Source organism: Heptranchias perlo, chromosome 8 (genome assembly GCF_035084215.1).
Source record: "Heptranchias perlo isolate sHepPer1 chromosome 8, sHepPer1.hap1, whole genome shotgun sequence".
Lineage (NCBI taxonomy): Eukaryota > Metazoa > Chordata > Chondrichthyes > Hexanchiformes > Hexanchidae > Heptranchias > Heptranchias perlo.
The window spans coordinates 50,841,805-50,865,327 of record NC_090332.1 but is presented as its reverse complement, the minus strand read 5'-3'; the positions used below and the strand labels follow the sequence as shown (position 1 = coordinate 50,865,327).

At 44.1% G+C, this 23,523-nt stretch overlaps 1 protein-coding gene across 1 annotated transcript in view; it reads left to right on the top strand.

Moving 5' to 3' along the window:
• Nucleotides 1-23,523, top strand: part of LOC137324828 (NADPH oxidase 3-like) — a 92,176-nt gene that overhangs the window by 55,845 nt on the left and 12,808 nt on the right. Inside the window, exons 8-12 of the mRNA XM_067989555.1 lie at nt 8,144-8,236; nt 8,876-9,129; nt 12,022-12,184; nt 12,905-13,051; nt 16,348-16,472. Coding sequence (XP_067845656.1) covers nt 8,144-8,236; nt 8,876-9,129; nt 12,022-12,184; nt 12,905-13,051; nt 16,348-16,472 — 782 coding nt within the window. The remainder of the gene's footprint in view (nt 1-8,143; nt 8,237-8,875; nt 9,130-12,021; nt 12,185-12,904; nt 13,052-16,347; nt 16,473-23,523) is intronic.

Genomic DNA, 23,523 nt, shown 5'->3' with positions numbered 1-23,523 from the left:
ACTTGGAAGTGTAGTGAACAGTGAGGAGGATAGTGATAGACTTCAAGAGGATATAGATTGGCTGGTGGAGTGGGTGGGCACGTTTAACACCGAAAAGTGCAAAGTGATACGTTTTGGTAGGAAGAACGAAGAGAGGAAATATTAACTAAAGGGTACAATTCTAAAAGAGGTGCAGGAACAGGGAGATCTGGGGGTTTTTGGGCACAAATCGTTGAAGGTGGCAGGTTGAGAACGTGGTTAAAAAAGGATATGGGATCCTGGGCTTTATAAATAGTGGCATAGAGTACAAAAGCAAGGAAGTTATGATGAACCTTTATAAAACACTGGTTCAGCCACAACTAGAGTACTGTGTCCAGTTCTGGGCACTGCAATTTCGGAAGGATGTGAGGGCCTTAGAGAGGGTGCAGAACAGATTTACGTGGATAGACTGGAGAAGCTGATGCTGTTCTCCTTGGAACAGAGAAGGTTGAGAGGAGATTTGATAGAGGTATTCAAAATCATGAAGGGTCTCGACAGAGTAGATAGAGAGAAACTGTTCTCATTGGCAGAAGGGTAAAGAACCAGAGGACGTGGATTTAAAGTGATTGGCAAAAGAACCAAAGGCGACATGAGGAAAAACTTTTTTACACAGTGAGTGGTTATGATCTGGAATGCACTGCCTGAGGGGGTGGTGGAGGCAGATTCAATCGTGGCTTTCAAAAGGGAATTGGATAAGTACTTGAAGGGAAAAAATTTGCTGGGCTACGGGGAAAGAGCGGGGGAGTGTGACCAGCTGGATTGCTCTTGCAAAGAGCCGGCACGGACTCAATGGGCCAAATGGCCTCCTTCCATGCTGTAACCATTCTATGATTCCATGAATCTCCAGTGCTGCCTGCATTGGAACCACCAGCCGCGGGTTAATCGCGGACCGCGATGCCCGCACCCAGATTCAGGGGTTAACCAATTTACCCCCCTTTATTTTCTATTTAACCTAGTCTGCATAAAATCATTTCTGTACTAAATTAACATTTAGCTCCCCCAATGGCTCAACAAGTTTAGCTAGTGAGTAGCTGAGCTACACAGACCAGGAAAGTCGCACAACCCCCAGTATCTGCTGAGTTAACTGGTTGGTCTGAGCAAGGGCAACAGTAGGTATGGTACAATTGAGCTTAGTGCCTTCACCTTAGGGAAAGGAAACTCAGCCAGGGTTATCATTTCTGTAGGAAGTTTGCATATGTAGACCTTGGATGAGGATATGATCAGAATCAACTGTGATGTCGGCCCCACTGCCACCACCTCCCCACCATTCCCACAACTGAAAAGCCTGCTGCAACTTCCTGCCAAAGCTCACCCTTTGATGAGGTGCCAGAGGACCCTTGTGGAACTGTGCCCCAACAATGAATCAAACACCCTCAAGAGCTGAGAAAATTGCTGAGGAGAGGGAAAAAAGCTTAACAAATTCCTTAATTTTCATTTAAATTAGACATAAAAAGCTTTTTTCTTAATAGTAGTCACATTGTAATAAGAATTGTCATGATACTAATTGGTAAGGTCACAAATTAAGAGTTTTGCAGTTCTAGAAACATTAGCTGCATCATGTGTTAATAGTGATCTTAACCATTTGATCATAGACTCAGATCCAACAATAATATATATATATTATACAATAAAATAAAATAATGTACATGAATTTCTGGTCATAACCAAAAACTGTGCATTTTAAATAGAACAGAGATAGGCAATCTCCTTTTTTCTGATTTATTGCATAGACTAGGCTTGCATTCCTTTGAGTATAGAAGATTAAGGGGTGATCTAATTGAGATGCTTAAGATGATTAAAGGAGTTGATAAAGTATATAGAGAGAAATTATTTCCTCTAGTGGGGGAGTCCAGAACAAGAGAACATAACCTTAAAATTAGAGTTATGCCGTTCAGGGGTGGTGTCAGGAAGCACTTCTTCACACAAAGGGTAGTGGAAATCTGGAACCCTCGTCCCCAAAAAAGCTGTTGAATCATAGAATCATACAGCACAGAAGGACACCATTCAACCCATTGTGCCTGTGCCAGCTCCCTTAGTCCCACACCCCTGCCCTTTCCCCATAGCCCTGCAAATTTCTCCTTTTTAAGTAGATATCCAATTCCTTTTGAAAGTTACTATTGAATCTGCTTCCACCACCCTTTCAGGCAGTGCATTCAGATCACAACAACTTGCTGAGTAAAAAAAATTGTCCCCACCTCCCCTCTGGCTTTTTTGCCAATTATTTTAATCTGTGACCTCTGGTTACCGAAATTCCTACAAATGGAAACAGTTTCTCCCTATCTACTCTGTCAAAACCCCTCATAGTTTTGAACACCTCTATTAAATCTCCACTTAACTTTCTCTGTTCTCAGGAGAACAGTACCAGCTTCTCTAGTCTTTCCAGATAACTGAAACCCCTCATCCTTGCTACCATTCGAGCAAATCTCCTCTGCACCCCCTCCAAGTCCTTGATGTCCTTTTGAAAGAGTGATGTCTAGAATTGGACACAATACTCTAGCTGAGATCTAAGCAGTGATTTATAAAAATTTAGCATAAGTTCCTTGTTTTTGTACTCACTGCCTGCATTTATAAAGCCAAGGATCCCGTAGGCTTTTTTAACAGCTTTATCAATTTGTCCTGCCACCTTCAAAGATTTATATGTTTGAACTCCCAGGTCCCTCTGTTCCTGCACCCCCTTTAAAATGTACCATTTAGTTTAAATTGCCTCTCCTCATTTTTCCTTCCTGTTGAGGCTAGGTGAATTGAAAATTTTAAAACTGAGATTGATAGATTTTTGTTAGGCAAGAGTATTAAAGGTTACAGAACCAAGACGGGTAGATGGAGTTGAGGTTCAGATCAGCCATGATCTAATTGAATGGCGGAACAGGCTCAAGGGGCTGAATGGCCTACTGCTGTTCCCACATTCTTATGTGATTCAACTAAATAGTACATACATAGTATGTGTTGTGGGTGCATTAGGTTCCATCTGGTTACCAAATGTGGATGAGAAAATGTAAAATTCTTCTTTTAATATAGCATAATATCTGAACAAGATTTTATAATTGCAGTTTTACAATGTTTGTTTTGTTTTCAAACTTAATTTTCAATGTGGCTAATTGTTTTCTTGCAGGAAAAGTAGTATTGAAAACCACACAATGATAGGAACATAGGAACAAGAGTAGGCCATTCAGCCCATCAAGCCTGTTTTGCCGTTCAATTAGATCATGGCTGATCTGTATCTTAACTCCATCTACCCGCCTTGGTTCCGTAACCTTTAATACCCTTGCTAAAAAAAATCTATCAATCTCAGTTTTGAAATTTTCAATTCACCTAGCCTCAACAGCTTTTTGGGGAAAAGTTCCAGATTTCCATGAACCTTTGTATGAAGAAATGCTTCTTGACATCACCCCTCAATGGTCTAGCCCTAATTTTAAAGTTATGCCCCCTTGTTCTGTACTTCCCCACCAGGGAAAATAATTTCTCTCTATCGACCGTATCAAATCCTTTAATCATCTTAAACATTTCAATTAGATCACCCCTTAACCTTCTATACTCAAGGGAATGCAAGCCTAGTTTATACAACCTTACTAATAAATTAACCCCTTGAGCCCTGATATCATTCCGGTGAATATGCGGTGCACCACCTCCAAGGCCAATATATCCTTCCTGAAGTGCGGTGCTCAAACTGAATGCAGTACTCCAAATCCGGTCAAACCAGAGCTTTATACAACTGTAACATAACTTCCACTTCTTTCTATTCCAGCCATCTTGAGATAAAGGCTAACATTTCATTAACCTTTTTAATTATTTCTTGTACCTCCTCACTAGCTTTTAGTGATTTCTGTACTTGGACCCCTAAATCTTTTTTCTCCTCCACAGTTCCTGGCTTCTCACCATTTAGAAAATCTTTCTTAGGTCCAAAGTGGATGACCTCACGCTTCCCCACATTAAACTCCATCTGCCATTTTGTAACTTTCTGCTCCCATCTACACTATTTACTGTGCCATCTAACTTGGTGTCATCAGCAAACTTGGATATACAGCTCTCTATCGCTTCATCTAAGTCATTTATAAATATAGTGAAAAGCTGAGGCCCCAGTACAGATCCCTGGGGGACACCACTAGTTACATCCTGCCAATTTGAGTACATACCCATTAACCCTACTCTCTGTCTCCTGCCTCCTAACCAATTGCCTACCCATGTCAATAGGTTGCCTCCAATTCCATGCGCTGTCATTTTTGTTAATAGTCTCTTATGTGGAACCTTAACATATGCCTTCTGGAAGTCCATGTATATAACATACATAAACACTCTCTTATCTACCACGTTAGTTACATCCTCAAAAAATTCAACTAGGTTTGTTAGACCAGACTTATTCTTTACAAATCCTTACTGGCTCTCTATGATCAGTTCATATTTGTCCAAATGCTCAATCACTCTGTCCCTAATAACAGATTCTAGTAACGTCCCCACAACAGACGTTAGACTAATAATTTCCTACTTTATCTCTCCTACCCTTCTTAAATAGTGGAGTGACATTGGCAATTTTCCAATCCAAGGGTACAATTCCTGAATCGAGAGAGTTTTGGGAGATCATGACTAATGCATCTACAATTTCCTCACCTACTTCTGTTAATATCCTGGGGTGGAAACCATCAGGTCCTGGAGATTTGTTTATCGTTAGTCTCATTATTTTCTCTTTTACCATTTTTTTACTTATATTAACTCTAGTAAGGTCCTTTGATTTATTTTTATTTTTCCTCACATTTCTGATACTTTATCTCTCTATGTTTATTCTCCCTCTACTGTGAAGACTGATACAAAGTAAGAATTGAGCTAGTCTGCCATTTTCTCATTTTCAATTAAAATATCACCTGCTTCTCTCTTTAAAGAGCCCACATTACCCTTAGCCATCCTTTTTCTCTGAATATACTTGTAAAAACGTTATTGTTGTCCTTGATATCCCTCACAAGTTTTTCTCATATTTCCTTTTTACAGCTCTTAACTACTTTGCTGATCTTTACATCTCTCCCAGTCTGCTGAATCGTTAATGTTCTTTATGTTCATATAAGCCCTTTCTTTAAGCTTTATACTATTTCTCACTACACAAGTAGAGCTGTTACCCTTTGGTGGTATGTACAGGTCTTGTATTCTACCAAATATTTCTTTGAGCACCTCTCACTGTTCATCCGTTTATCCGTTAATAGTTCTGCCCAGTCTACTGTGGTCAATTTCTACCTCATCCCTCCTACGTCGGCCTTACCTAAATTTAAAAACTTAGTTCGTGACTCACTCTTCTCTCAAGCCTAGTATCGAATTCAATAATGTTACGGTCACTGTTGGCTAGGTGTTCCCTCACTAGATTATTGACTAATTCAGGTTCATTACTAAATCTAATTTGGCCTGTTGTGATTTGGAGCTACTTCTCATATTAAGAAACTAAGATGTAGGGAGAAGGTATAGGACACCACCAAGGTTAAGAAGAGTAAAATGTATGGTAAAACAGGAGATACTGATTAGGTGGCTTGAGTTTTAAAAGTATAATGATTGTAGGAGGAAGTAAAGACTGGAGGAGATCCTGAAAAGAATGAATTAGAGTAGGAGGCAGTGTGATGTGTCTTGATTTCAAGTCAGTGGGGATGAGGAAGAATAGAACAAAAGAGGAAGGTTCAGAGGAGAATGACTGCAGCAGTATTGATAAAATAAAGGTTGCAACAGGTGGTTGAGGTATTGTATATTAAATTTCAAGATTTTTCTAGTATGCTGTCCAGAACCTCCCCAGATATGAGAGCAGTTTTGGGGTCTTGGACATACATGGTCTTTATGGAAAATTAATAACTGTTGAGGGAGAAAGATGTATGAAAGAAAAAAACAAGCTTCTTGGAGCTTTGGCATTGTAGGATCAATGAGAGTTGCACTTGAGGTCAGAGTGAGGTCAAGAATGTCAATAGATGAACGATTAAGGATAGATCCATCAACAATAAAAAAAATGGTAGTTAAACTTGCAAAAAACATGAAGAACTGTGCATGATGAAAGAACATATTTGTTGCCCAATTGAAGGGCATTGAGAAGATCAAGATGTAGTGATGCAGCCATGGCTCTGCAAGGAGACTGGAGGTTGTGGGCATTTGAATGAAGTTGATGAATGTTGAATGAAACCATCAACTAAAGATTAGTTAGTATTAAATGAGTGAATGAGGACATTGATGTGAAGAAGGGACAGATTAGGAGACAGACAGAGCCCTGGGGAACCCTTGAGTTAATGAAAAAAGTTAGCGGATGAGCACAGATAGTGTGATTTGAGAGAAAACTAAATAGGTGGGAGGCCAAATATGGTCATCTCTTTTGATCAGCTCTCAGCTAGAGCATCATGCAGAGGGAGATGGAGTTTTGGAGCAACATTAAGGTTTTATATTTTGGAACTCTCCGTTACTTGCTTGGCTTCCTTTTCAGTTGTTGAGTAATGGTTAGAATTGATTAATTATGAAACTACAAGTGATATCTACATATTATTTAAAAACCTTCCTGTCTAAAAACCTTACTTCCCTTTGTCATAATTTTCAGTCACACTTTTGTTTCAAATTGTGGGATTATAATGACACATTAACGGTGCTCCCCGTTATTAATTCATAAAAAATCCAGTCATTAGCAGAGTAAAAGAAATACACCATGAGTTCCAATTCTCCACAAATTGCTGGAGGATTTGCACTGCTCCACCGCTAGATTGCGAAAGCCGATAAAAGTCCCTTCTCAGCATGAGGTTCCCATTCAACTTAATGACAATCTTGAAATTGCTGGGTTTACGATGTTATTACAAAATGTTCCTGCCGCAGCCATTTAGGGCTGGTAATTAATGTCATAGAGGACACTGGCAATAGCGTGATTTATAATTTTCAGGGTACAAAGCTGTTTTGGCACTCAGAAATGCAAATTAGATAGATTTCTTTAAGAAAATAACATTTTGGAGTACAGTATATGAGAAGTTTGAGACATGACATGGTAAGTGCAGTATACTTGGGAGGAACAGGTGACTTTGGATCTATGGTTCCCAAAGCTCTCCACCTCTGGGGTTTTCCTCACCTCATATCTGGGTCTGTTATAGACTAATTGATAGAGATTGATTGCTATGATTAGTCAACAATTCCATTATCATTGTATCATAGAATCATAGAATGGTTACAGCACGGAAGGCGGCCATTCGGCCCATCGAGTCCGCGCCGGCTCTCTGCAAGAGCAATCCATCTAGTCCCACTCCCCCGCCCTTTCCTCGTAGCCCTGCAAATTTTTTCCTTTCAACTACTTATCCAATTCCCTTTTGAAAGCCATGATTGAATCTATATCATGTGACTACAGGATGATAGAAGGCCAACTAAATGAATCTTTTCTCATCTAGCAATTCCTATGTTCCAATAAAAGTGGTGCAATGGCGTACCCACTGGGTGATCCACTATTCCTGATCATAATGGATGGGGCCGCTGCTTCTATACTTCATGGGTCAAGAATGTACATTTCACACACCTACCCTGCCATTCACTCTCAAGAATCAATACAACAATTATCAAACACAACTGGGTTACAATGTCTCTTCTTCTGCTTGATCTTTTAAATTTTTTTCTTACTTTTCTTTTCTATCTCTTTTTTCTTTCTCACTTAATCCACTCTCTTTCTTTTCCCTCTTTATTTCTCTTTCTGTCTCAAATTTGACTCTAATTCACCCTATTTCCTTTTCTGTAGTTTGCTCTGTTTCTTTCTCTATTCTTTTCTTTCATTGGTTAAGGAGATAGACCATTGGATGTAACGTTCATGAGGTCCCAGATCCGACATTGACATCACTGCGCCATTATCCTATTGGCATTCCAGCAATTTGCGGCACAAATATGGTGCGATGTCAATGTTGAGCTAAAAAGTCCAATTATCGGCGCTGGCCGCCAAACCTGCCATTGCAGCAATTTCTGGCCCTACATTTACATTGTAAATTGCGGAGTGTGGCTGCTTTACAAATGCATTATATTCTATTTCAATAAAATTACGAAAATCAACATAGCTCAGAAGGGACCTCAGTGAAACAGGTAGAAGTGAGGCAATGACAGTGAAAGAGCTTTTTGATGAGCTTATTTGAGCAATTCTTATGTACTTTCTTTTCAGACCTGGAAATGGGTTTTGGGCCCTGTCTTTTTGTACATTTGTGAAAGATTGATTCGATTTTGCAGATCTCTGCAAAAGGTTGTAATTACAAAGGTAAAGACTGCTTTGTATCATCTTAAAGTTTTTCTGGAGTACTTGTTTACATACCTGCATATTATCATTTGTTTTGTACTCAGAAATCATTAGCTGATAGATTAACATGTCCCCTCCCTTGTGGTGGACCACTGTTTTTTTTAATGTACTTGACCCAGCAGCCAGACCTGTGGATTCTGTAATGGCTGAAGTTGCTGCTGCTCTCCCAAGTGTAACTAAAAAGTTATTGATATTGATGGGTTTGGTTAATTGGCCTTTGATGAATGAACCAGAGCTATATTATAGTTAGTACAACAAATATTGAAATAATAAACAAAATATTTTTAAAATCGATAAATTAAGGTGGACAGGCAGGTCACCATCAAGACTGAAAAGTAAAAACAAAGATGAGGTAAATCAGGAAGTAGTGATTAGCTGATACCAAGCTTGGTTTTTAAAGACCTTTTAAATTTTTAACTTCACATTAAAAGTGAACTTTTATCATAATATTTTTCTATGCTGAGGTACAGCAGTAACATCTCTAAGAGCTGATGAACCCTTTGACTTTGCAATGAGATTCTGTAAATATAAGCAATATATACAATATCTTTACATGACATTAAAAACATAACTCTTGTTACTCATTCTTTTGATGGGCAGGTGATAGTACATCCCTCCAGGGTTCTTGAGCTTCAGATGAAAAAGCATGGCTTTAAGATGAAACCCGGTCAGTACATCTTCCTGCATTGTCCTTCAGTATCTCGCTTTGAATGGCATCCATTCACATTAACCTCTGCCTCTGAAGAGGACCACTTTAGTGTCCACATAAAAGCACTGGGAGACTGGACAAGTGCTCTGTATGAGGCCTGTGGAGCTAATGTAAGAGGATTTCGGGAAGCATGGAAGATGCCAAGGTTTACATTTGGGATTTTTGTTTACCTATCTTGTTAATTTCATGACATTAAGAGATAAATAATGAAAGCTACAGTAGTACTTTGGCTGTTTCTGTGAATTTAACATATTCTGGATATATAGTAAATGGAATGTTTAAATATGCAAACATGACAGGTGTTCAAAAAACATATCATAACCAACAGAACTCCTTTTTTTCCCTTCCTTTCATCATGCTGGGAACAATTCCATGGTTGTCAGCTACTCTGTCATTTCATTCAAATGGCCATTCTTTGTGTGTGAGCCTAAACAGTGAGTGTCACCAGGCTATTAAACGAGCTGGAGCATCACCACTGGTCTTCATTTCATTTACATCGATGTACACTTTCTTGCATGAATTATTGGCTGGAGATCATGAGTGGGAACATTAACTGATTTACCTCCTTCCTAATCCAGATGTGCTGAGTCCAATTGTAGCAGCCATTCTGATTGATTTTCTCCCCTCTTAGGAGGCAATCTCACCCCAGACCAGGAATCGAACCTGAGACCTTCTGGTCTGTATGGATTGTTTTATCTTAGTTCTCTACTTTCTCAGCATGAAAAAGAATTTACATGAAATCAGAAAGTGATATGATGCAAAACCACTGTTTAATTATCACCACCCTTGGTGTATCAGCTAAAGGGGATCAAACTTGTATAGCTCAGTTCCACACTGGACAAGTGTTTTTGCCAACTGAGTATTGGGGAGCTTAACAGTACTTTTAAGTTTAAGTACAGCATTGGAGATCTGAGAAGTAAGATCAAACTAGCCCTCAAGATAGGCACTATACTTTCAGCCCTCGCGATATAATCAGCATGGTAACTCGACTTAGCTGTTACAGGATAAATATGAGTAAAATAAGGCCAAAGGAGTGAAATATCTAGCAAGTACATCATATTAGCAACGTCTACAAATTGTATGTAGGACTGTTCATTTACTTTCACTGCCTTTGATTTGATATTTCAGAAAGACAGCAGATTGCTTGTTCTAAGAAATATTGTTTTCACGCAGTAAATAGGAAAGTTCCATACCGATCATGGGATTTACCTACTGGTACAATGCATCATACAGTGACTTCATGTACTCAATTCTCTATTGTTCACTAGCCTCATATTATGTGGTACATTTGTAAGGCAAGACTTCTTTTGTGGCGTTTTGCTCAATTGGAACAGGGATCAGAAAATTGAACGCAAAGGTCAGCATGCCCAATTCATGGTGCTCCCGATTTCCCAGTGATTCATTTCAATTTTAATCATTGGAAAATCGGTGGTGTCATGAATTGGGCGGCTGATCTCTGTGCCCAATACTCCAATTTGAGCTCCAGTCCAGCAAGGCTTTATATCACTCGATATAATATATTTTGCCTGTTGGACCTTGATAAATAAACTATATAAAACACTCTCCCTCAGCTCCTCTGCTGCCTAGTGTAGCACTAAGCCTTGTGAGAAAGTCCTTGGTTTGATTGCTGATCTGTGCTGAGTTAGATAATCTCAGTTGTGCAGCGATTGGAGGACTACAATTGGTCTCAATGTCCCTGAAATAGAGAGGAGAATTCTTCCTCCTGATTGCTATCTGGTGGTCTTTACTGGAAAGTGCATGTGGGTGCATGTCAGGTACGTAAAGGTTTAGGCTGAAATGTGATGCCCTCCATGGTGAAATAGCTTGCTGACACTCAGACTGCTGAATTTAATGGCAGGACCTCATTAGAATTTTTTACTCCGTTTCCCACCCAGCAGCCGGCCAGATTGAAGGCTGGCTGGCTGCCAGGAGGGAACGCCTACAGTACCAGGTAGCAGACGGGGACTGCTGGGGACAGTCCCCGGCAATCGACAAGATCGGAGGTTATGGGGGGGCGGGGCTTGGAGCACAGCATGAGGAGGGAGAGAGGGAGAGATCCTGGGGGGCGAGAGATCTCAAGGGAGAGAGATCGTGGCAGTGAGAGTTCAAGGGGGAAAAGATCTGGGGAGGAGATCACGGGGGGAGAGATCGCGGGGGGAAAGATCAAGGGGCGAGAGATCGCGGGGAGGGGGTCGGCTGATCGCGGGGATGGAGAAATGGTGGCAGAAGGTCTGCTTGAGGGTCCGGAGGAAGCACTCCTGCTCCTCCTGGCCCACAAGCTGGTAAAAGCACTTACCTGCTGGAGCCGACAGTTCCCGCCTCCCTTTAGCTGCCGGGTTTCCCGAGCCCTGGAAAACCCAGCCCGCAGCTGTTCAATTTAAATGGCTGCCTAAACCTGATGAACAGAGCCTCATTTAAATATTATAATAACTGACCTGCCTCTCCAGAGCGGGTTACTTGGATCCTCCCAAACTCGTCACGGTAAAATTGGAAATAGGCACGTTCGAGGCAGGTTGGGGTCAGGTTTCACAGTTATACCAATCGAACATCCCCCTCCTCCCCCCCGGGGCAGAGGGTTAAAATTCCCCTTCACTGTCTGGGCTCAGACAAGAAGGATGAAATTTTGAGCAAGGGGGGAACCATGTCCCAACAAGAATCAATGCTACCAAGAGTAAAGAGGCAAAAACTGCCAAAAGCTAAACACCCACCCCTCCCTGCAAACATGTCTTGTATTATACATTACCAGTAAGGGTACACAATAATATTTGAATATGGTTAGGCTAAAAGAGAGACTGAGGTTCAGAATTATTCCATGTTACAATATCAAGTATGCCTCTATTAAAGACAGTTCATTTAATATAATAATGCAATGGGTGGCATTTTTAGGAATACTTCATGATATATCCTATAACCATTTAAAGTAACTGAAAACTGCAAGTAACTGAAAAATCGTTAGTAATAATGAACAATGGATACATTATGTACTTGTATATCTGTACACATGGAGCCACTGTGCATATTTTGCTGTGTGTTGCAGAATTGCAGTTGATGGTCCTTTTGGAACCGCCAGTATAGATGTGTTCTATTATGAAGTTAGTGTGTTGATTGCTGCAGGAATTGGAGTGACCCCTTTTGCTTCTGTATTGAAATCCATTTGGTATAAGTACAGTCACCCAAGGATGACAATGAAAGTAGAAAGGGTAAGTTATTTGGATGGTAATGTTGTTTTATCCAGAAAGTGTACAGAGGACATTACACAAGTCCTCGTGATAATTCATTTAAGCTGGGAGTCACCTGACTGAACACTGTAACATGAGTGAACCAGCCAGTCACAAGTTATGCAAATATCATATTACACATGGGATATATATTCCAATTAGTAAAGTTCATGTACGAATGCTTAATACACTTGAATGCTTAATGTGCCCGTACTGCATTCCTCTCTGTGCTATTTTGGTCAGACAGTAATCTATTTGGAATAAATGGGTTCATTCCTGTATAAACAGTGCATAGAGGAATGTACTATGAGCATATTAAATGTCCTTATGTGAGCTTCACCAATTGTAAAATATACAGCAGTGTTGGCATCATGTGAGAACAGAATGGATTAGTTGCACCAACCAATAAAAGAAAGCTTAGTGCATCTATTGTATCTCTTGATTAGGGAATAGTACATGGCTTGGGGATGGACCTAGAGAAAGAGAAAATGACAAAATGGAGAAGACAAATTAATCACGATGGTAGCTTTTTTCATGCCTCTTAAACAATTCCAGTGAGCTTCTTGGTTTCCCTTAATAGTTAAAAATATGACAGTATCACTGTACTATATACTGTTCCCTTCCCATTTTAATCTCTCTCCCTTTTGTAGATCTTCCAGAATGTGGTGAAATTTATGACACATTTCCTTTTTGTATATAAAGGTTTATTTCTATTGGATCTGCCGGGACACCCAAGCATTTGAATGGTTTGCTGATCTCTTGCATTCCCTGGAAGTGCAGATGATGGAGAAAGGAAGGGGTCACTTCCTGAGTTATCACATCTTCCTCACTGGCTGGGATGAATATCAGGTGAGTGAGAATTCATTGCTGCACTCTGGTCATTTTCCTACTCATGTTCCCCTTTAAAAATTAAAGTTTGCTTATGCTAAAAACAAAATTGACCAGTAATTATACAAATAATTTTAACCATTCTCCTTCATGCTTTATATGGAATGCTTCAATATGAAATTCTACCCACCTTTCCACCTCCCTCCCTGATTTCAAAAAACCTCCACTAAACCTTCCTCTTCAACCTTGCTTTCAGTTCTCCATCCTAGCCTCACCATTTCACTCCCCTTTCCTCATGCGCTGTGTTTACCATAGGCTTTTCATCTTTATTGTAGAGCACTCTGAGATATCTCTCCACCTGAAAATGCGTTAATTCCCACACTCATTCTCCCAATCACAGGAATCGCTGAAATTCCCTGCCAATCTAATTAGAATACGCTGGAAGGTAAAAATAGGCGTAAATCAACGTAAATAATTGGGACCCAAGGAAAGCGCCGAACTGACACCATGGGCTTAATTTTAAAACTGAACGGGGAAGGGTGCGGTTGGGGGGGTTCAAATTAAGGACGGGAAACCCATTAGTGCGGGTTTCCCGGACGTCCTTACGATTTTGACGTAAGGACGTCTTTTTTTTTTGTCAGTTTCCCTTCCATCTGACCGGCCTGATTGACAGGCTGGTCTCAGTCGGACGGGAGACCAGCCAGGGAGAGGACATGTTCAGGTAAGTCTGCAGATAAGTCTTTGTTTGTATAGATGGAGGGGGGAGGGAACAAGGTCATGGGTGGGCACACGGGGCATGGGTGGGCACACGGGGCATGGGTGGGCATAGGTTGGCATGGGTGGCCATTGGTTAGCACGGGGTCATGAGTCATGGGGGGGAGGGATCAGGGGTCAGTCACAGGGGGGAATGTCGGGATCGGGGGTCATCGATCGTTGAGGGAGAGGATCGGGGGTCGGAGGATCAGGGTCGAGGGTTGGAGGATCCAAGTGGGGGGAAGGATTGGGTTTGGGGGTCGGGAGGGAGGATTGGTGTCGGGGGTTGGAGGATCGGAGTGAGGGGAGGATCGGGATCAGAGGTCGGGGGGAGGATCGGGGTCGGGGATCGGAGGATTGGAGTGGGGGGGGAGGATCGGGGTCGGAGGTCGGGAGCGAGTATCGGGGTCGGGGATCGGGGGACGGGTGTCCGCGATCGTTGAGGGGTCGGTGCAGTTAGGCTTCTTGGGCCTAGGGGAAGCACTCCTGCTCCTCCGGGCCCACAAGCTGTGCCTTTCTAGGCGCCTACCTGTTAGTTTTGGGTCTTCTCGCCACCTTTCATGAGGCGTAAAACAGAAGGCCTGGGAATCCCGGCCCCCCGGGATTGAAATTGGGAAGTCCAGTAAAATGGAGGCCCGAAGCCTCTTTGAAAGGTTTTGAGGCCCAACCCACCTTCTGGGAACGGGTTGGTAGCCACCCCTCTTCCTGCCCCGGTGAAAACCGGAAATGGGTGAGTTGGAGGCAGGTTGGGAGCAGGTCTGAAATGGTGGCAATTTTCAATGACCCCCGCCTCCCCCCCCCGCCCTCAACCCACCCATTTTTCAATTTTAAAATTGAGCCCCATATCTTTCTTCTTTAAGTATGAAAATTAAAGTTTCAACTCATTTAACTATCATTCATGTACATTAGGCACAGCATGTTTAAGAACATGCAATCGGGGAAACTTTTCAATTTTTAGTGTGACTTATACTTATGCCATAAAAATAAGAACATAAGAACATAAGAAATAGGAGCAGGAATAGGCCACATGGCCCCTCGAGCCTGCTCTGCAATTCAATCAGATCATGGCTGATCTTCGATCTCGACTCCACTTTCCCGCCCGATCCCCATATCCCGTGATTCCCCTAGAGTCCAAAAATCTATCTATCCTCAGCCTTGAATATATTCAATGACTCAGCATCCACAGCCCTCTGGGGTAGAGAATTCCAAAGATTCACAACCCTCTGCGTGAAGAAATTCCTCCTCATCTCAGTCTTGAATGGCCGACCCCTTATGTATTAATGTAAAAAATGTATTAAAAGAAACAGAAAATACAATGCAGGTCTCAATGCGGAAATTTTTTTTAAAACACGTAAAGAAATTGCATTAAACCGCCAGAAAAATAACTTTGTTGCCTGCTGTGCCTGAAAATCTGGTAGTAATTTTAAGAGTGCCTCTGAGCAAGCGCAATTGTAGGAAACTCGTATATGAACCTCCGTAACTTGGGGGCATGGCCATGTTATGGGTGGTGATTTGTTCGGGCAGAGGGATCAACAGATAACTGTATAAGACAAGTAGATTTGGGCATATTGTAGTTACGTACGTAACATGCCGCAAATCAATTCCTACTTGGTTTGTGCCAAGATTACAAATGTGTCTGGGCGCAAATACGGAGGAAATTCAAGGCCATTGTTGGAAAGGACAAGAGTGTTATATCATGTAATGTATTATTCTGCTGATAAGATGGAGCTAAGTCCCTTTGAGCCAAAAAGTTTAATTGTTAGGTAAACAGAGCCTTGGAGCATTTGGAGTTTAATTGTTTGGTCAGGGATCTTTACAAATTGGAATATGCATGTCATTTTCAGACTTCAGCTTGGAAGCACATTCCATTTTAAGATTGTTTTGCACCTGTAACGAAGTGTGACAATTGCAGTATGATATCTGCGTATGCAGACATACTGTTTTTAATATATTATAGATCGTGCTGTATCACTTACCCAATGCAGCTTAATATGATTGGTACACACTGTTTTCTTGAAGGTGATACACCCTCTTATGAAGATATTTTTCCCCTATCCCTATTCTTGAGTCCCTGTGTATTTTGTTCTATCCCCAGCTGAGAACGCTGATGGGTGAATTTATCCAATACCTCTATTAATGTTATTGCAAGCCCAGCTGGTAGGCAGTGCATAAGAGCAGACTAAGGTGAATATACCCACCAATTTTCTCTCCCTATGAAGAATTATTTGGCTTCCATTTGGAATCCCCCCATAGTGTTGTGGCTGAGATTGGAAATTCAATATGTAGCAGTTCACTAGCCTGAATCTGAATCCTACTATGCTGTGCTATGGGGCTCTAATGTGCTGTGCTACCACTCAACTGGATATAACATCAGCACTTCTGATGCATCTGGGTGTATATTAACTCACTATCTACTTCTTAAGAGTGGATTGTACTGCTTAGTGCTATCTAAAGTTTATTTTTTGCCAATGAAGGGGTTAAGAAAAAGTTTTAGCTTTAATTTGCAAAACTAAAGACCAGTAGCCAATTGCTCTGATGATAGATTGCCACTTGTTTTGGTGCAGGCTGCTCACATTGCCTTGCATTATGAAGAGAACAAAGATGTTATCACTGGGCTGAAACAGAAGACTTTCTATGGGCGGCCAAACTGGAACAAGGAGTTCAAACGCATAGCTGACGATCACCCTGGGTAAGGTCTTTGATGCTTTGATGAACTAGTGATTGAGTCATCAGTAATTAATGTATTTTCATAATAGATTAAGACCACAGTCCATAATTTACCTTATAATAAACACACGGCATTTTAAAAGAGTTCGGGCTCATCCAAAGTGGTGCTTGCTGTAAATTGGAATACTAACCTGCACTGGCACCAAGTGGAGGGACACTGAACAGATACCCCTGCTAACTCCAGTGAGATCCCAGTCTCGGCCATACTATCTGAAGCACTGATAAGTGGAGACTGTGGGCATGATTTTAGCATGGCGGGGGGAGGGTCAATGGGCACGTGGGAAATCAGGAAATAATTTTCCTACCTTTTCTTGAGCAATCGCGACGTAATTGAAGGCCATTAATGTGGCATCCGGGTTTTGCATCTCCGAGCTGCGCAGCGGGCACACTGTGCACCCGAATGATGTGCTGGGAGCTGGATTATTTAAAGGGCCATTGCAAGAATGGCTTTCGCGGGAGAAAGAAGAAATTGAACGATATGGAGCAGCAGAGGAGCAAGACAGCACCCAGTTCAGTGACTTGAGGTGCTACTGGCCGGAGTGAGGAGGAGGAGGGACACACTGTACCCAGCAGACAGGAGGAAGCGTTCTGCCTCTGCCACCAGGAAGGCCTGGCTCGAGGTGGCAGAGGAGGTGACCAGCAGCAGCAACATCTCCCAGACTTGGATGCAGTGCAGGTAGCGATTCAATGACCTAACCAGGTCAGGAAAAGTGAGTACAGTTACTGATTCACCTGCATTCTGTGGTGCACATCAACCCCCCCTCACACTGTGCCCTGCGAAGCCTACTCCATCACATAACTCCTCACACTCACTTAAGGCTCATCGTCAACTTAACTTCACTTTCTGTGCACTTCCTCACCTCCCCATTTGTGAACCCACCACTCCCACTCACCCCAATCCTGATGCAATGTGATAAATCTGTCGTGTAGTCACCCTCTGATGCATCTCTTTCATTGTCAGCCTCACCCAAAGCAATTCATTTATCAGGTGACCCCATCATCCTCACTCAATCACACATCTGTACCTTCTCCCCATGCAGGAGAAGAGAGCACAGAATGCAAGGGAGAGGAGGAGGACTGGAAGGAGGCCATCACAAATAGTGGCCCTCACAGAGGCGAAGGAGGAGGCCTTGCAATGCACTCAAACGGTGGAGTGCCTGGCCATCGGGGATGCTGAGACTGGCACCCCACAAATGTCTGGTGACAGAACTTTAACATCCATCACACACAACATGAATTGATGTTATCAATGATTGACCTGTTGCACACCTGAGTATGCTCATCGCAACATTACTTCTGCAATGATTCTTAATATTGCTGTATGGTCTCTTTCAGGCCCTTCAAAGGGTGAAGAAGTGGATGAGGGCGATTCCTCCGAGGAACTCCCTGCCTCTGAGGGGGCACCATCACATTTTAGTGAGCCATGCACCAGCACAGATACTCACACCTCAGTGGGTCCTATTAGAGATTTAGTTGCGTTGTCACCTGATGAATCACCACACACAAGTGAGCACGAGCAGACACTTGTGGCAGGGACAGCTGTGGAGAGTCCACGTCGGTGGGCGCACTCCTCTCCAAGCTCCGCTCATCTGGACACAGTTACTGAACCCCGGGGGCTATTGTTGAAAAGGAGAATGATCGAGGTATAGCAGCACCTTTGCGATGTAGTGGAAGAGGTGCCATGCTCAGTCTCCACATTAACGCAGAAAATGGAGGAGTCCACCTCCAGCATTAGCAGACTGGTGATGGAGGTACGTGAGGGAATGGCAGCCCTCCATGGCGCTTCATGCACAGGTCACACATGAGTCCATTCAGGTCCTGGCAACGGCCGTGCGAACTCAGGGTGAACAACATTCTGCCACCTTAAACAGGCTGACAGATACATTAGAAGTGGCCTTCCAACGCATTACACGTGTCCAGCAGAGTGGTAGGAGTGATGTGGCCCTAGCCTAGGAGAGGCATGATGGTGAAAGGGTACATGGAAATGGGGACTCCAGTCAAAGCACTCCCACATCTCACCCGTTACCCCCCCCCCCCCCCACAACCAGTACCCGCAATGCTGCCTCCTCTCCAGGTGGCCGAGTCTGCCCCTGCACAGATGCTGGTGGAACATTCTTTGGCGGGGCCCTCACCTGTTCCAAAACCCAGACGACGTAGGCCAAAAGCATCTAAGCAGTCAGGGCATGAACATGAGAAACCTGACACTATCTCTGCTGAAGCCACAGGGGATACACCACGTAGAAGCGGTGGGAAGAGAGAGGCGAAGGTTTTGTAATCACAAAGGTTATGCACAAGGGTGTCTGCCAGAATATCATGTTTTTCATTTATATTTGTTTTTCTTACATGCACCACCAGTGCCACATCTTACCCATTCTCGAGTCCCTTTTGTGAAAGCGCCCTTTCATGTGCTTTATCATGAACGACGAGACTTGATGTTACCCATTGGGCGTGGTTACAATGGGTGTATGTGTGGTTGTAGGACTGTTTTGTGGGTGCTGGTGTTGGTGGTTGTGGTCATTCTATCTATCAAGCATGAGTGACTCCCTGGCATTACGAGCAGCCAGGTGAGCCGCTGATCTGCCGATCCTCCTCCAAGTTCATGCTTCATGAGCGTGACCTTATCTCTTTGTAACCCTCTCTGTTGAGCAATGTTGTGCAGGTCGCAACTGATGACTATTATTCTACACACTCTCACTGGTGAGTACTGAAGGGCGCCCCCAGATTGATCCAGGCACCTGAAATGCATTTTGAGCAGTCCTATGGCTTGTTCAACGACAGACCTGGTGGTGATGTGACTGTCTCGCTGGTGGAGTTTCTCAAAGGTGTTATGAGTCACATCTTTTTTTCTTAAATTGTTCATGGGATATGGGCGTCGCTGGCATAGACCAGCATTTATTGCCCATCCCTAATTGCCCTCAAGAAAGTGGTGGTGAGCCACCTTCTTGACAACTGAGTGGCTTGCTAGGCCATTTCAGAGGGCAATTAAGAATCCACCACATTGCTGTGGGTCTGGAGTCACATATAGGCCAGACCAGGTAAGGATGGCAGGTTTCCTTTCCCTAAAGGGCATTAATGAACCGGATGGATTTTTACAACAATCCGGTAGCTTCATGGCCACTATTAATGATACCAGATTTTTTTTATTCCGGATTTTTTATTTAATTTGAATTCCCCAGCTGCCATGGTGGGATTTGAACTCATGACTCCGGATTATTAGTCCAGGCCTCTGGATTATTAGTCCAGTAACATAACCAATTATGCTACCGTACCCTGTCTGCGGGGCGTCCTTGCGTCAAAGACATGTCCTTGTCTCCAAGGAGCCAGCACTTAAGTCTGTTTTGTGCGTGGAAGAGGGCCGGGATGTTGGATTCATGCAGAACGAAGGAATCATGGCAGCTGCCAGGGAATTTGGCACACACCTGCAGAAACCTCTTCCAGTGGTCGCAAACTAACTGCACATTGATGGAGTGATATCCCTTTCGGTTGATGAACAGTCCTGGCTCATGTGGAGGTGCTACCTGTGTGCAATCAATTGCGCCCTGCACCTGTGGGAAGCCAGCCAGAGAGTTGAAACCCACTGCCCTCTCAGTCTGGCTGATGTTGTCAATGGGGAAGTTGACGTGGTGGAATGCCCCGGCATACAAGCCATCTGTGACCTGTCATATTCGCTTATGTGCAGAGAGACCTCAGCAATGTCACCGGTGGTGCCCTAGAAGGATCTGGAAGTGAAGAAATTGAGTGCAGTGGTGATTTTAAATGCGACGGGCAATGCGTTGTTACCAGGTCCAGCTGGGAGCAGCTCTGCATGAAGGAGTGTGCAGATGTCTGTGACCACCCGGTGACTCAATCTGAGCCTTTGTAGGCACTGCTCCCTAGAGAGGTCCAGGAAGAGCAGGCTCTGCTTGTAGACCGTCTCACGTGGGTAGTGCCTCCCATGGCCTCGGCCCCTCCATTGTTCCCCTCTCTGCTCTTCTGCAGGTCCTTGTGGTGTACCTCTATCTTGTGGATTTGCAACTCCCAGAACTGCACGCCGTGCCTGCCGCAAATGCTGATGTGCCTCCTCCTCAGATGTACTGTTGAATAAATCCATTGCGCCCCCCCCCAACCTGATGTTGTCAGTTTGAGGGGGTCCAAAATGTAGCTACAATGCATCCTGTGGATGGTACTCATGGCAGCCACAGTGCGCCAGTGGTGAAGGGAGTGAATGTTTAGGGTGGTGGATGGGGTGCCAATCAAGCGGGGCAGCTTTGTCCTGGATGGTGTCGAGCTTCTTGAGTGTTGTTGGAGCTGCACTCATCCAGGCAAGTGGAGAGTATTCCATCACACTCCTGACTTGTGCCTTATAGGAGGTGAGTCACTCGCTGCAGAATACCCAGCCTCTGACCTGCTCTTGTAGCCACAGTATTTATATGGCTGGTCCAGTTAAGTTTTTGGTCAATGGTGACCCCCAGGATGTTAATGGTGGGGGATTCGGTGATTGTAATGCCGTTGAATGTCAAGGGGAGGTAGTTAGACTCTCTCTTGTTGGAGATGGTCATTGCCTGGCACTTGTCTGGCGCGAATGTTACTTACCACTTATCAGCCCAAGCCTGCATATTGTCCAGGTCTTGCTGCATGCGGGCTCGGGCTGCTTCAATATCCGAGGGGTTGCGAATGGAACTGAACACTGTGGAATTATCAGCGAACATCCCAATTTCTGACCTTATGATGAAGCAGCTGAAGATGGTTGGGCCGAGGGCACTGCCCTGAGGAACTCCTGCATCAATGTCCTGGGGCTGAGATGATTGGCCTCCAACAACCACTACCATCTTCCTTTGTGCTAGGTATGACTCCAGCCACTGGAGAGTTTTCCCCCTGATTCCCATTGACTTCAATTTTATTAGGGCTCCTTGGTGCCACAATCGGTCAAATGCTGCCTTGATGTCAAGGGCAGTCACTCTCACCCCACCTCTGGAATTCAGCTCTTTTGTCCATGTTTGGACCAAGGCTGTAATGAGGTCTGGAGCTGAGTGGTCCTGGCAGAACCCAAACTGAGCATCGGTGAGCAGGTTATTGGTGAGTAAGTGCCGTTTGATAGCACTGTCGATGACACCTTCCATCACTTTGCTGATGATTGAGAGTGGACTGATGGGGTGGTAATTGGCTGGATTGGATTTGTCCTGCTGTTTGTGGACAGGACATACCTGGGCAATTTTCCACATTGTCGGGTAGATGCCAGTGTTGCAGCTGTATTGAAACAGTTTGGCTAGAGGCGCGGCTAGTTCTGGAGCACAAGTCTTCAGCACTACAGCCGAGATGTTGTTAGGGCCCATAGCCTTTGCTATATCCAGTGCACTCAGCCGTTTCTTGATATCAAGTGGAGTGAATAGAAATTGGCTGAAGACTGGCTTCTGTGAAGGTGGGGATATCGGGAGGAGGTCAAGAAGGATCATCCACTCGGCACTTCTGACTGAAGATGGTTGCAAACGCTTCAGCCTTGTCTTTTGCACTCACATGCTGGACTCCGCCATCATTGAGGATGGGGATGTTTACAGAGCCTCCTCCTCCCGTTTGTTGTTTAATTGTCCACCACCATTCACGACTGGATGTGGTAGGACTGCAGAGCTATGATCTGATCCATTGGTTGTGGAATCGCTTAGCTCTGTCTGTAGCATGTTGCTTCCGCTGTTTAGCATGCATGTAGTCCTGAGTTGTAGCTTCACCAGGTTGACACCTCATTTTTAGGTACGCATGGTGCTGCTCCTGGTATGCTCTTCAACACTCCTCATTGAACCAGGGTTGATCCCCTGGCTTGTTTTTTTTTATCGTTCATGGGATGTGGGCGTTGCTGGCGAGGCCGGCATTTATTGCCCATCCCTAATTGCCCTTGAGAAGGTGGTGGTGAGCCGCCTTCTTGAACCGCTGCAGTCCGTGTGGTGAAGGTTCTCCCACAGTGCTGTTAGGAAAGGAGTTCCAGGATTTTGACCCAGCGACGATGAAGGAACGGCGATATATTTCCAAGTCGGGATGGTGTGTGACTTGGAGGGGAACGTGCAGGTGGTGTTGTTCCCATGTACCTGCTGCTCTTGTCCTACTAGGTGGTAGAGGTTGCGGGTTTGGGAGGTGCTGTCGAAGAAGCCTTGGCAAGTTGCTGCAGTGCATCCTGTGGATGGTACACACTGTAGCCGCTGTGCGCCAGTGGTGAAGGGAGTGAATATTTAGTGTGGTGGATGGGGTGCCAATCAAGCAGGCTGCTTTGTCCTGGATAGTGTCGAGCTTCTTGAGTGTTGCTGGAGCTGCACTCATCCAGGCAAGTGGAGAGTATTCCATCACACTCCTGACTTGTGCCTTGTAGATGATGGAAAGGCTTTGGGGAGTCAGGAGGTGAATCACTCGCCGCAGAATACCCAGCCTCTGACCTGCTCTTGTAGCCACAGTATTTATATGGCTGATCCAGTTAAGTTTCTGGTCAATGGCGATCCCCAGGATGTTGATGGTGGGGGTTTCGACGATGGTAATGCCGTTGAATGTCAAGGGGAGCTGGTTGGACTCTCTCTTGTTGGAGATGGTCATTGCCTGGCACTTGTCCGGCGCGAATGTTACTTGCCACTTATGAGCCCAAGCCTGGATATTTGGTAATGGTAGAGTGAGGAATATGCCGGGCCATGAGGTTACAGATTGTGCTGGAATACAATTCTTCTGCTGCTGATGGCCCACAGCAGCTCATGGATGCCCTGTTTTGAGCTGCTAGATCTATTCTGAATCTATCCCATGTCAGCATGGTGATAGTGCCACATAATACGTTGGATAGTGTCCTCAGTGTGAAGACAGGACTTTGTCTCCACAAGGAGTGCACGGTGGTCACTCCTACCAATACTATCATGGACAGATGCGTCCGCGACAGGTAGATTTGTGAGGACGAGGTCAAGTAAGTTTTTCCCTCGTGTTGGTTCCCTCACCACCTGCCGCAGGCCCAGTCTGGCAGCTGTGTCCTTCAGGACTCAGCCAGCTCGGTCAGTAGTGGTGCTACCGAG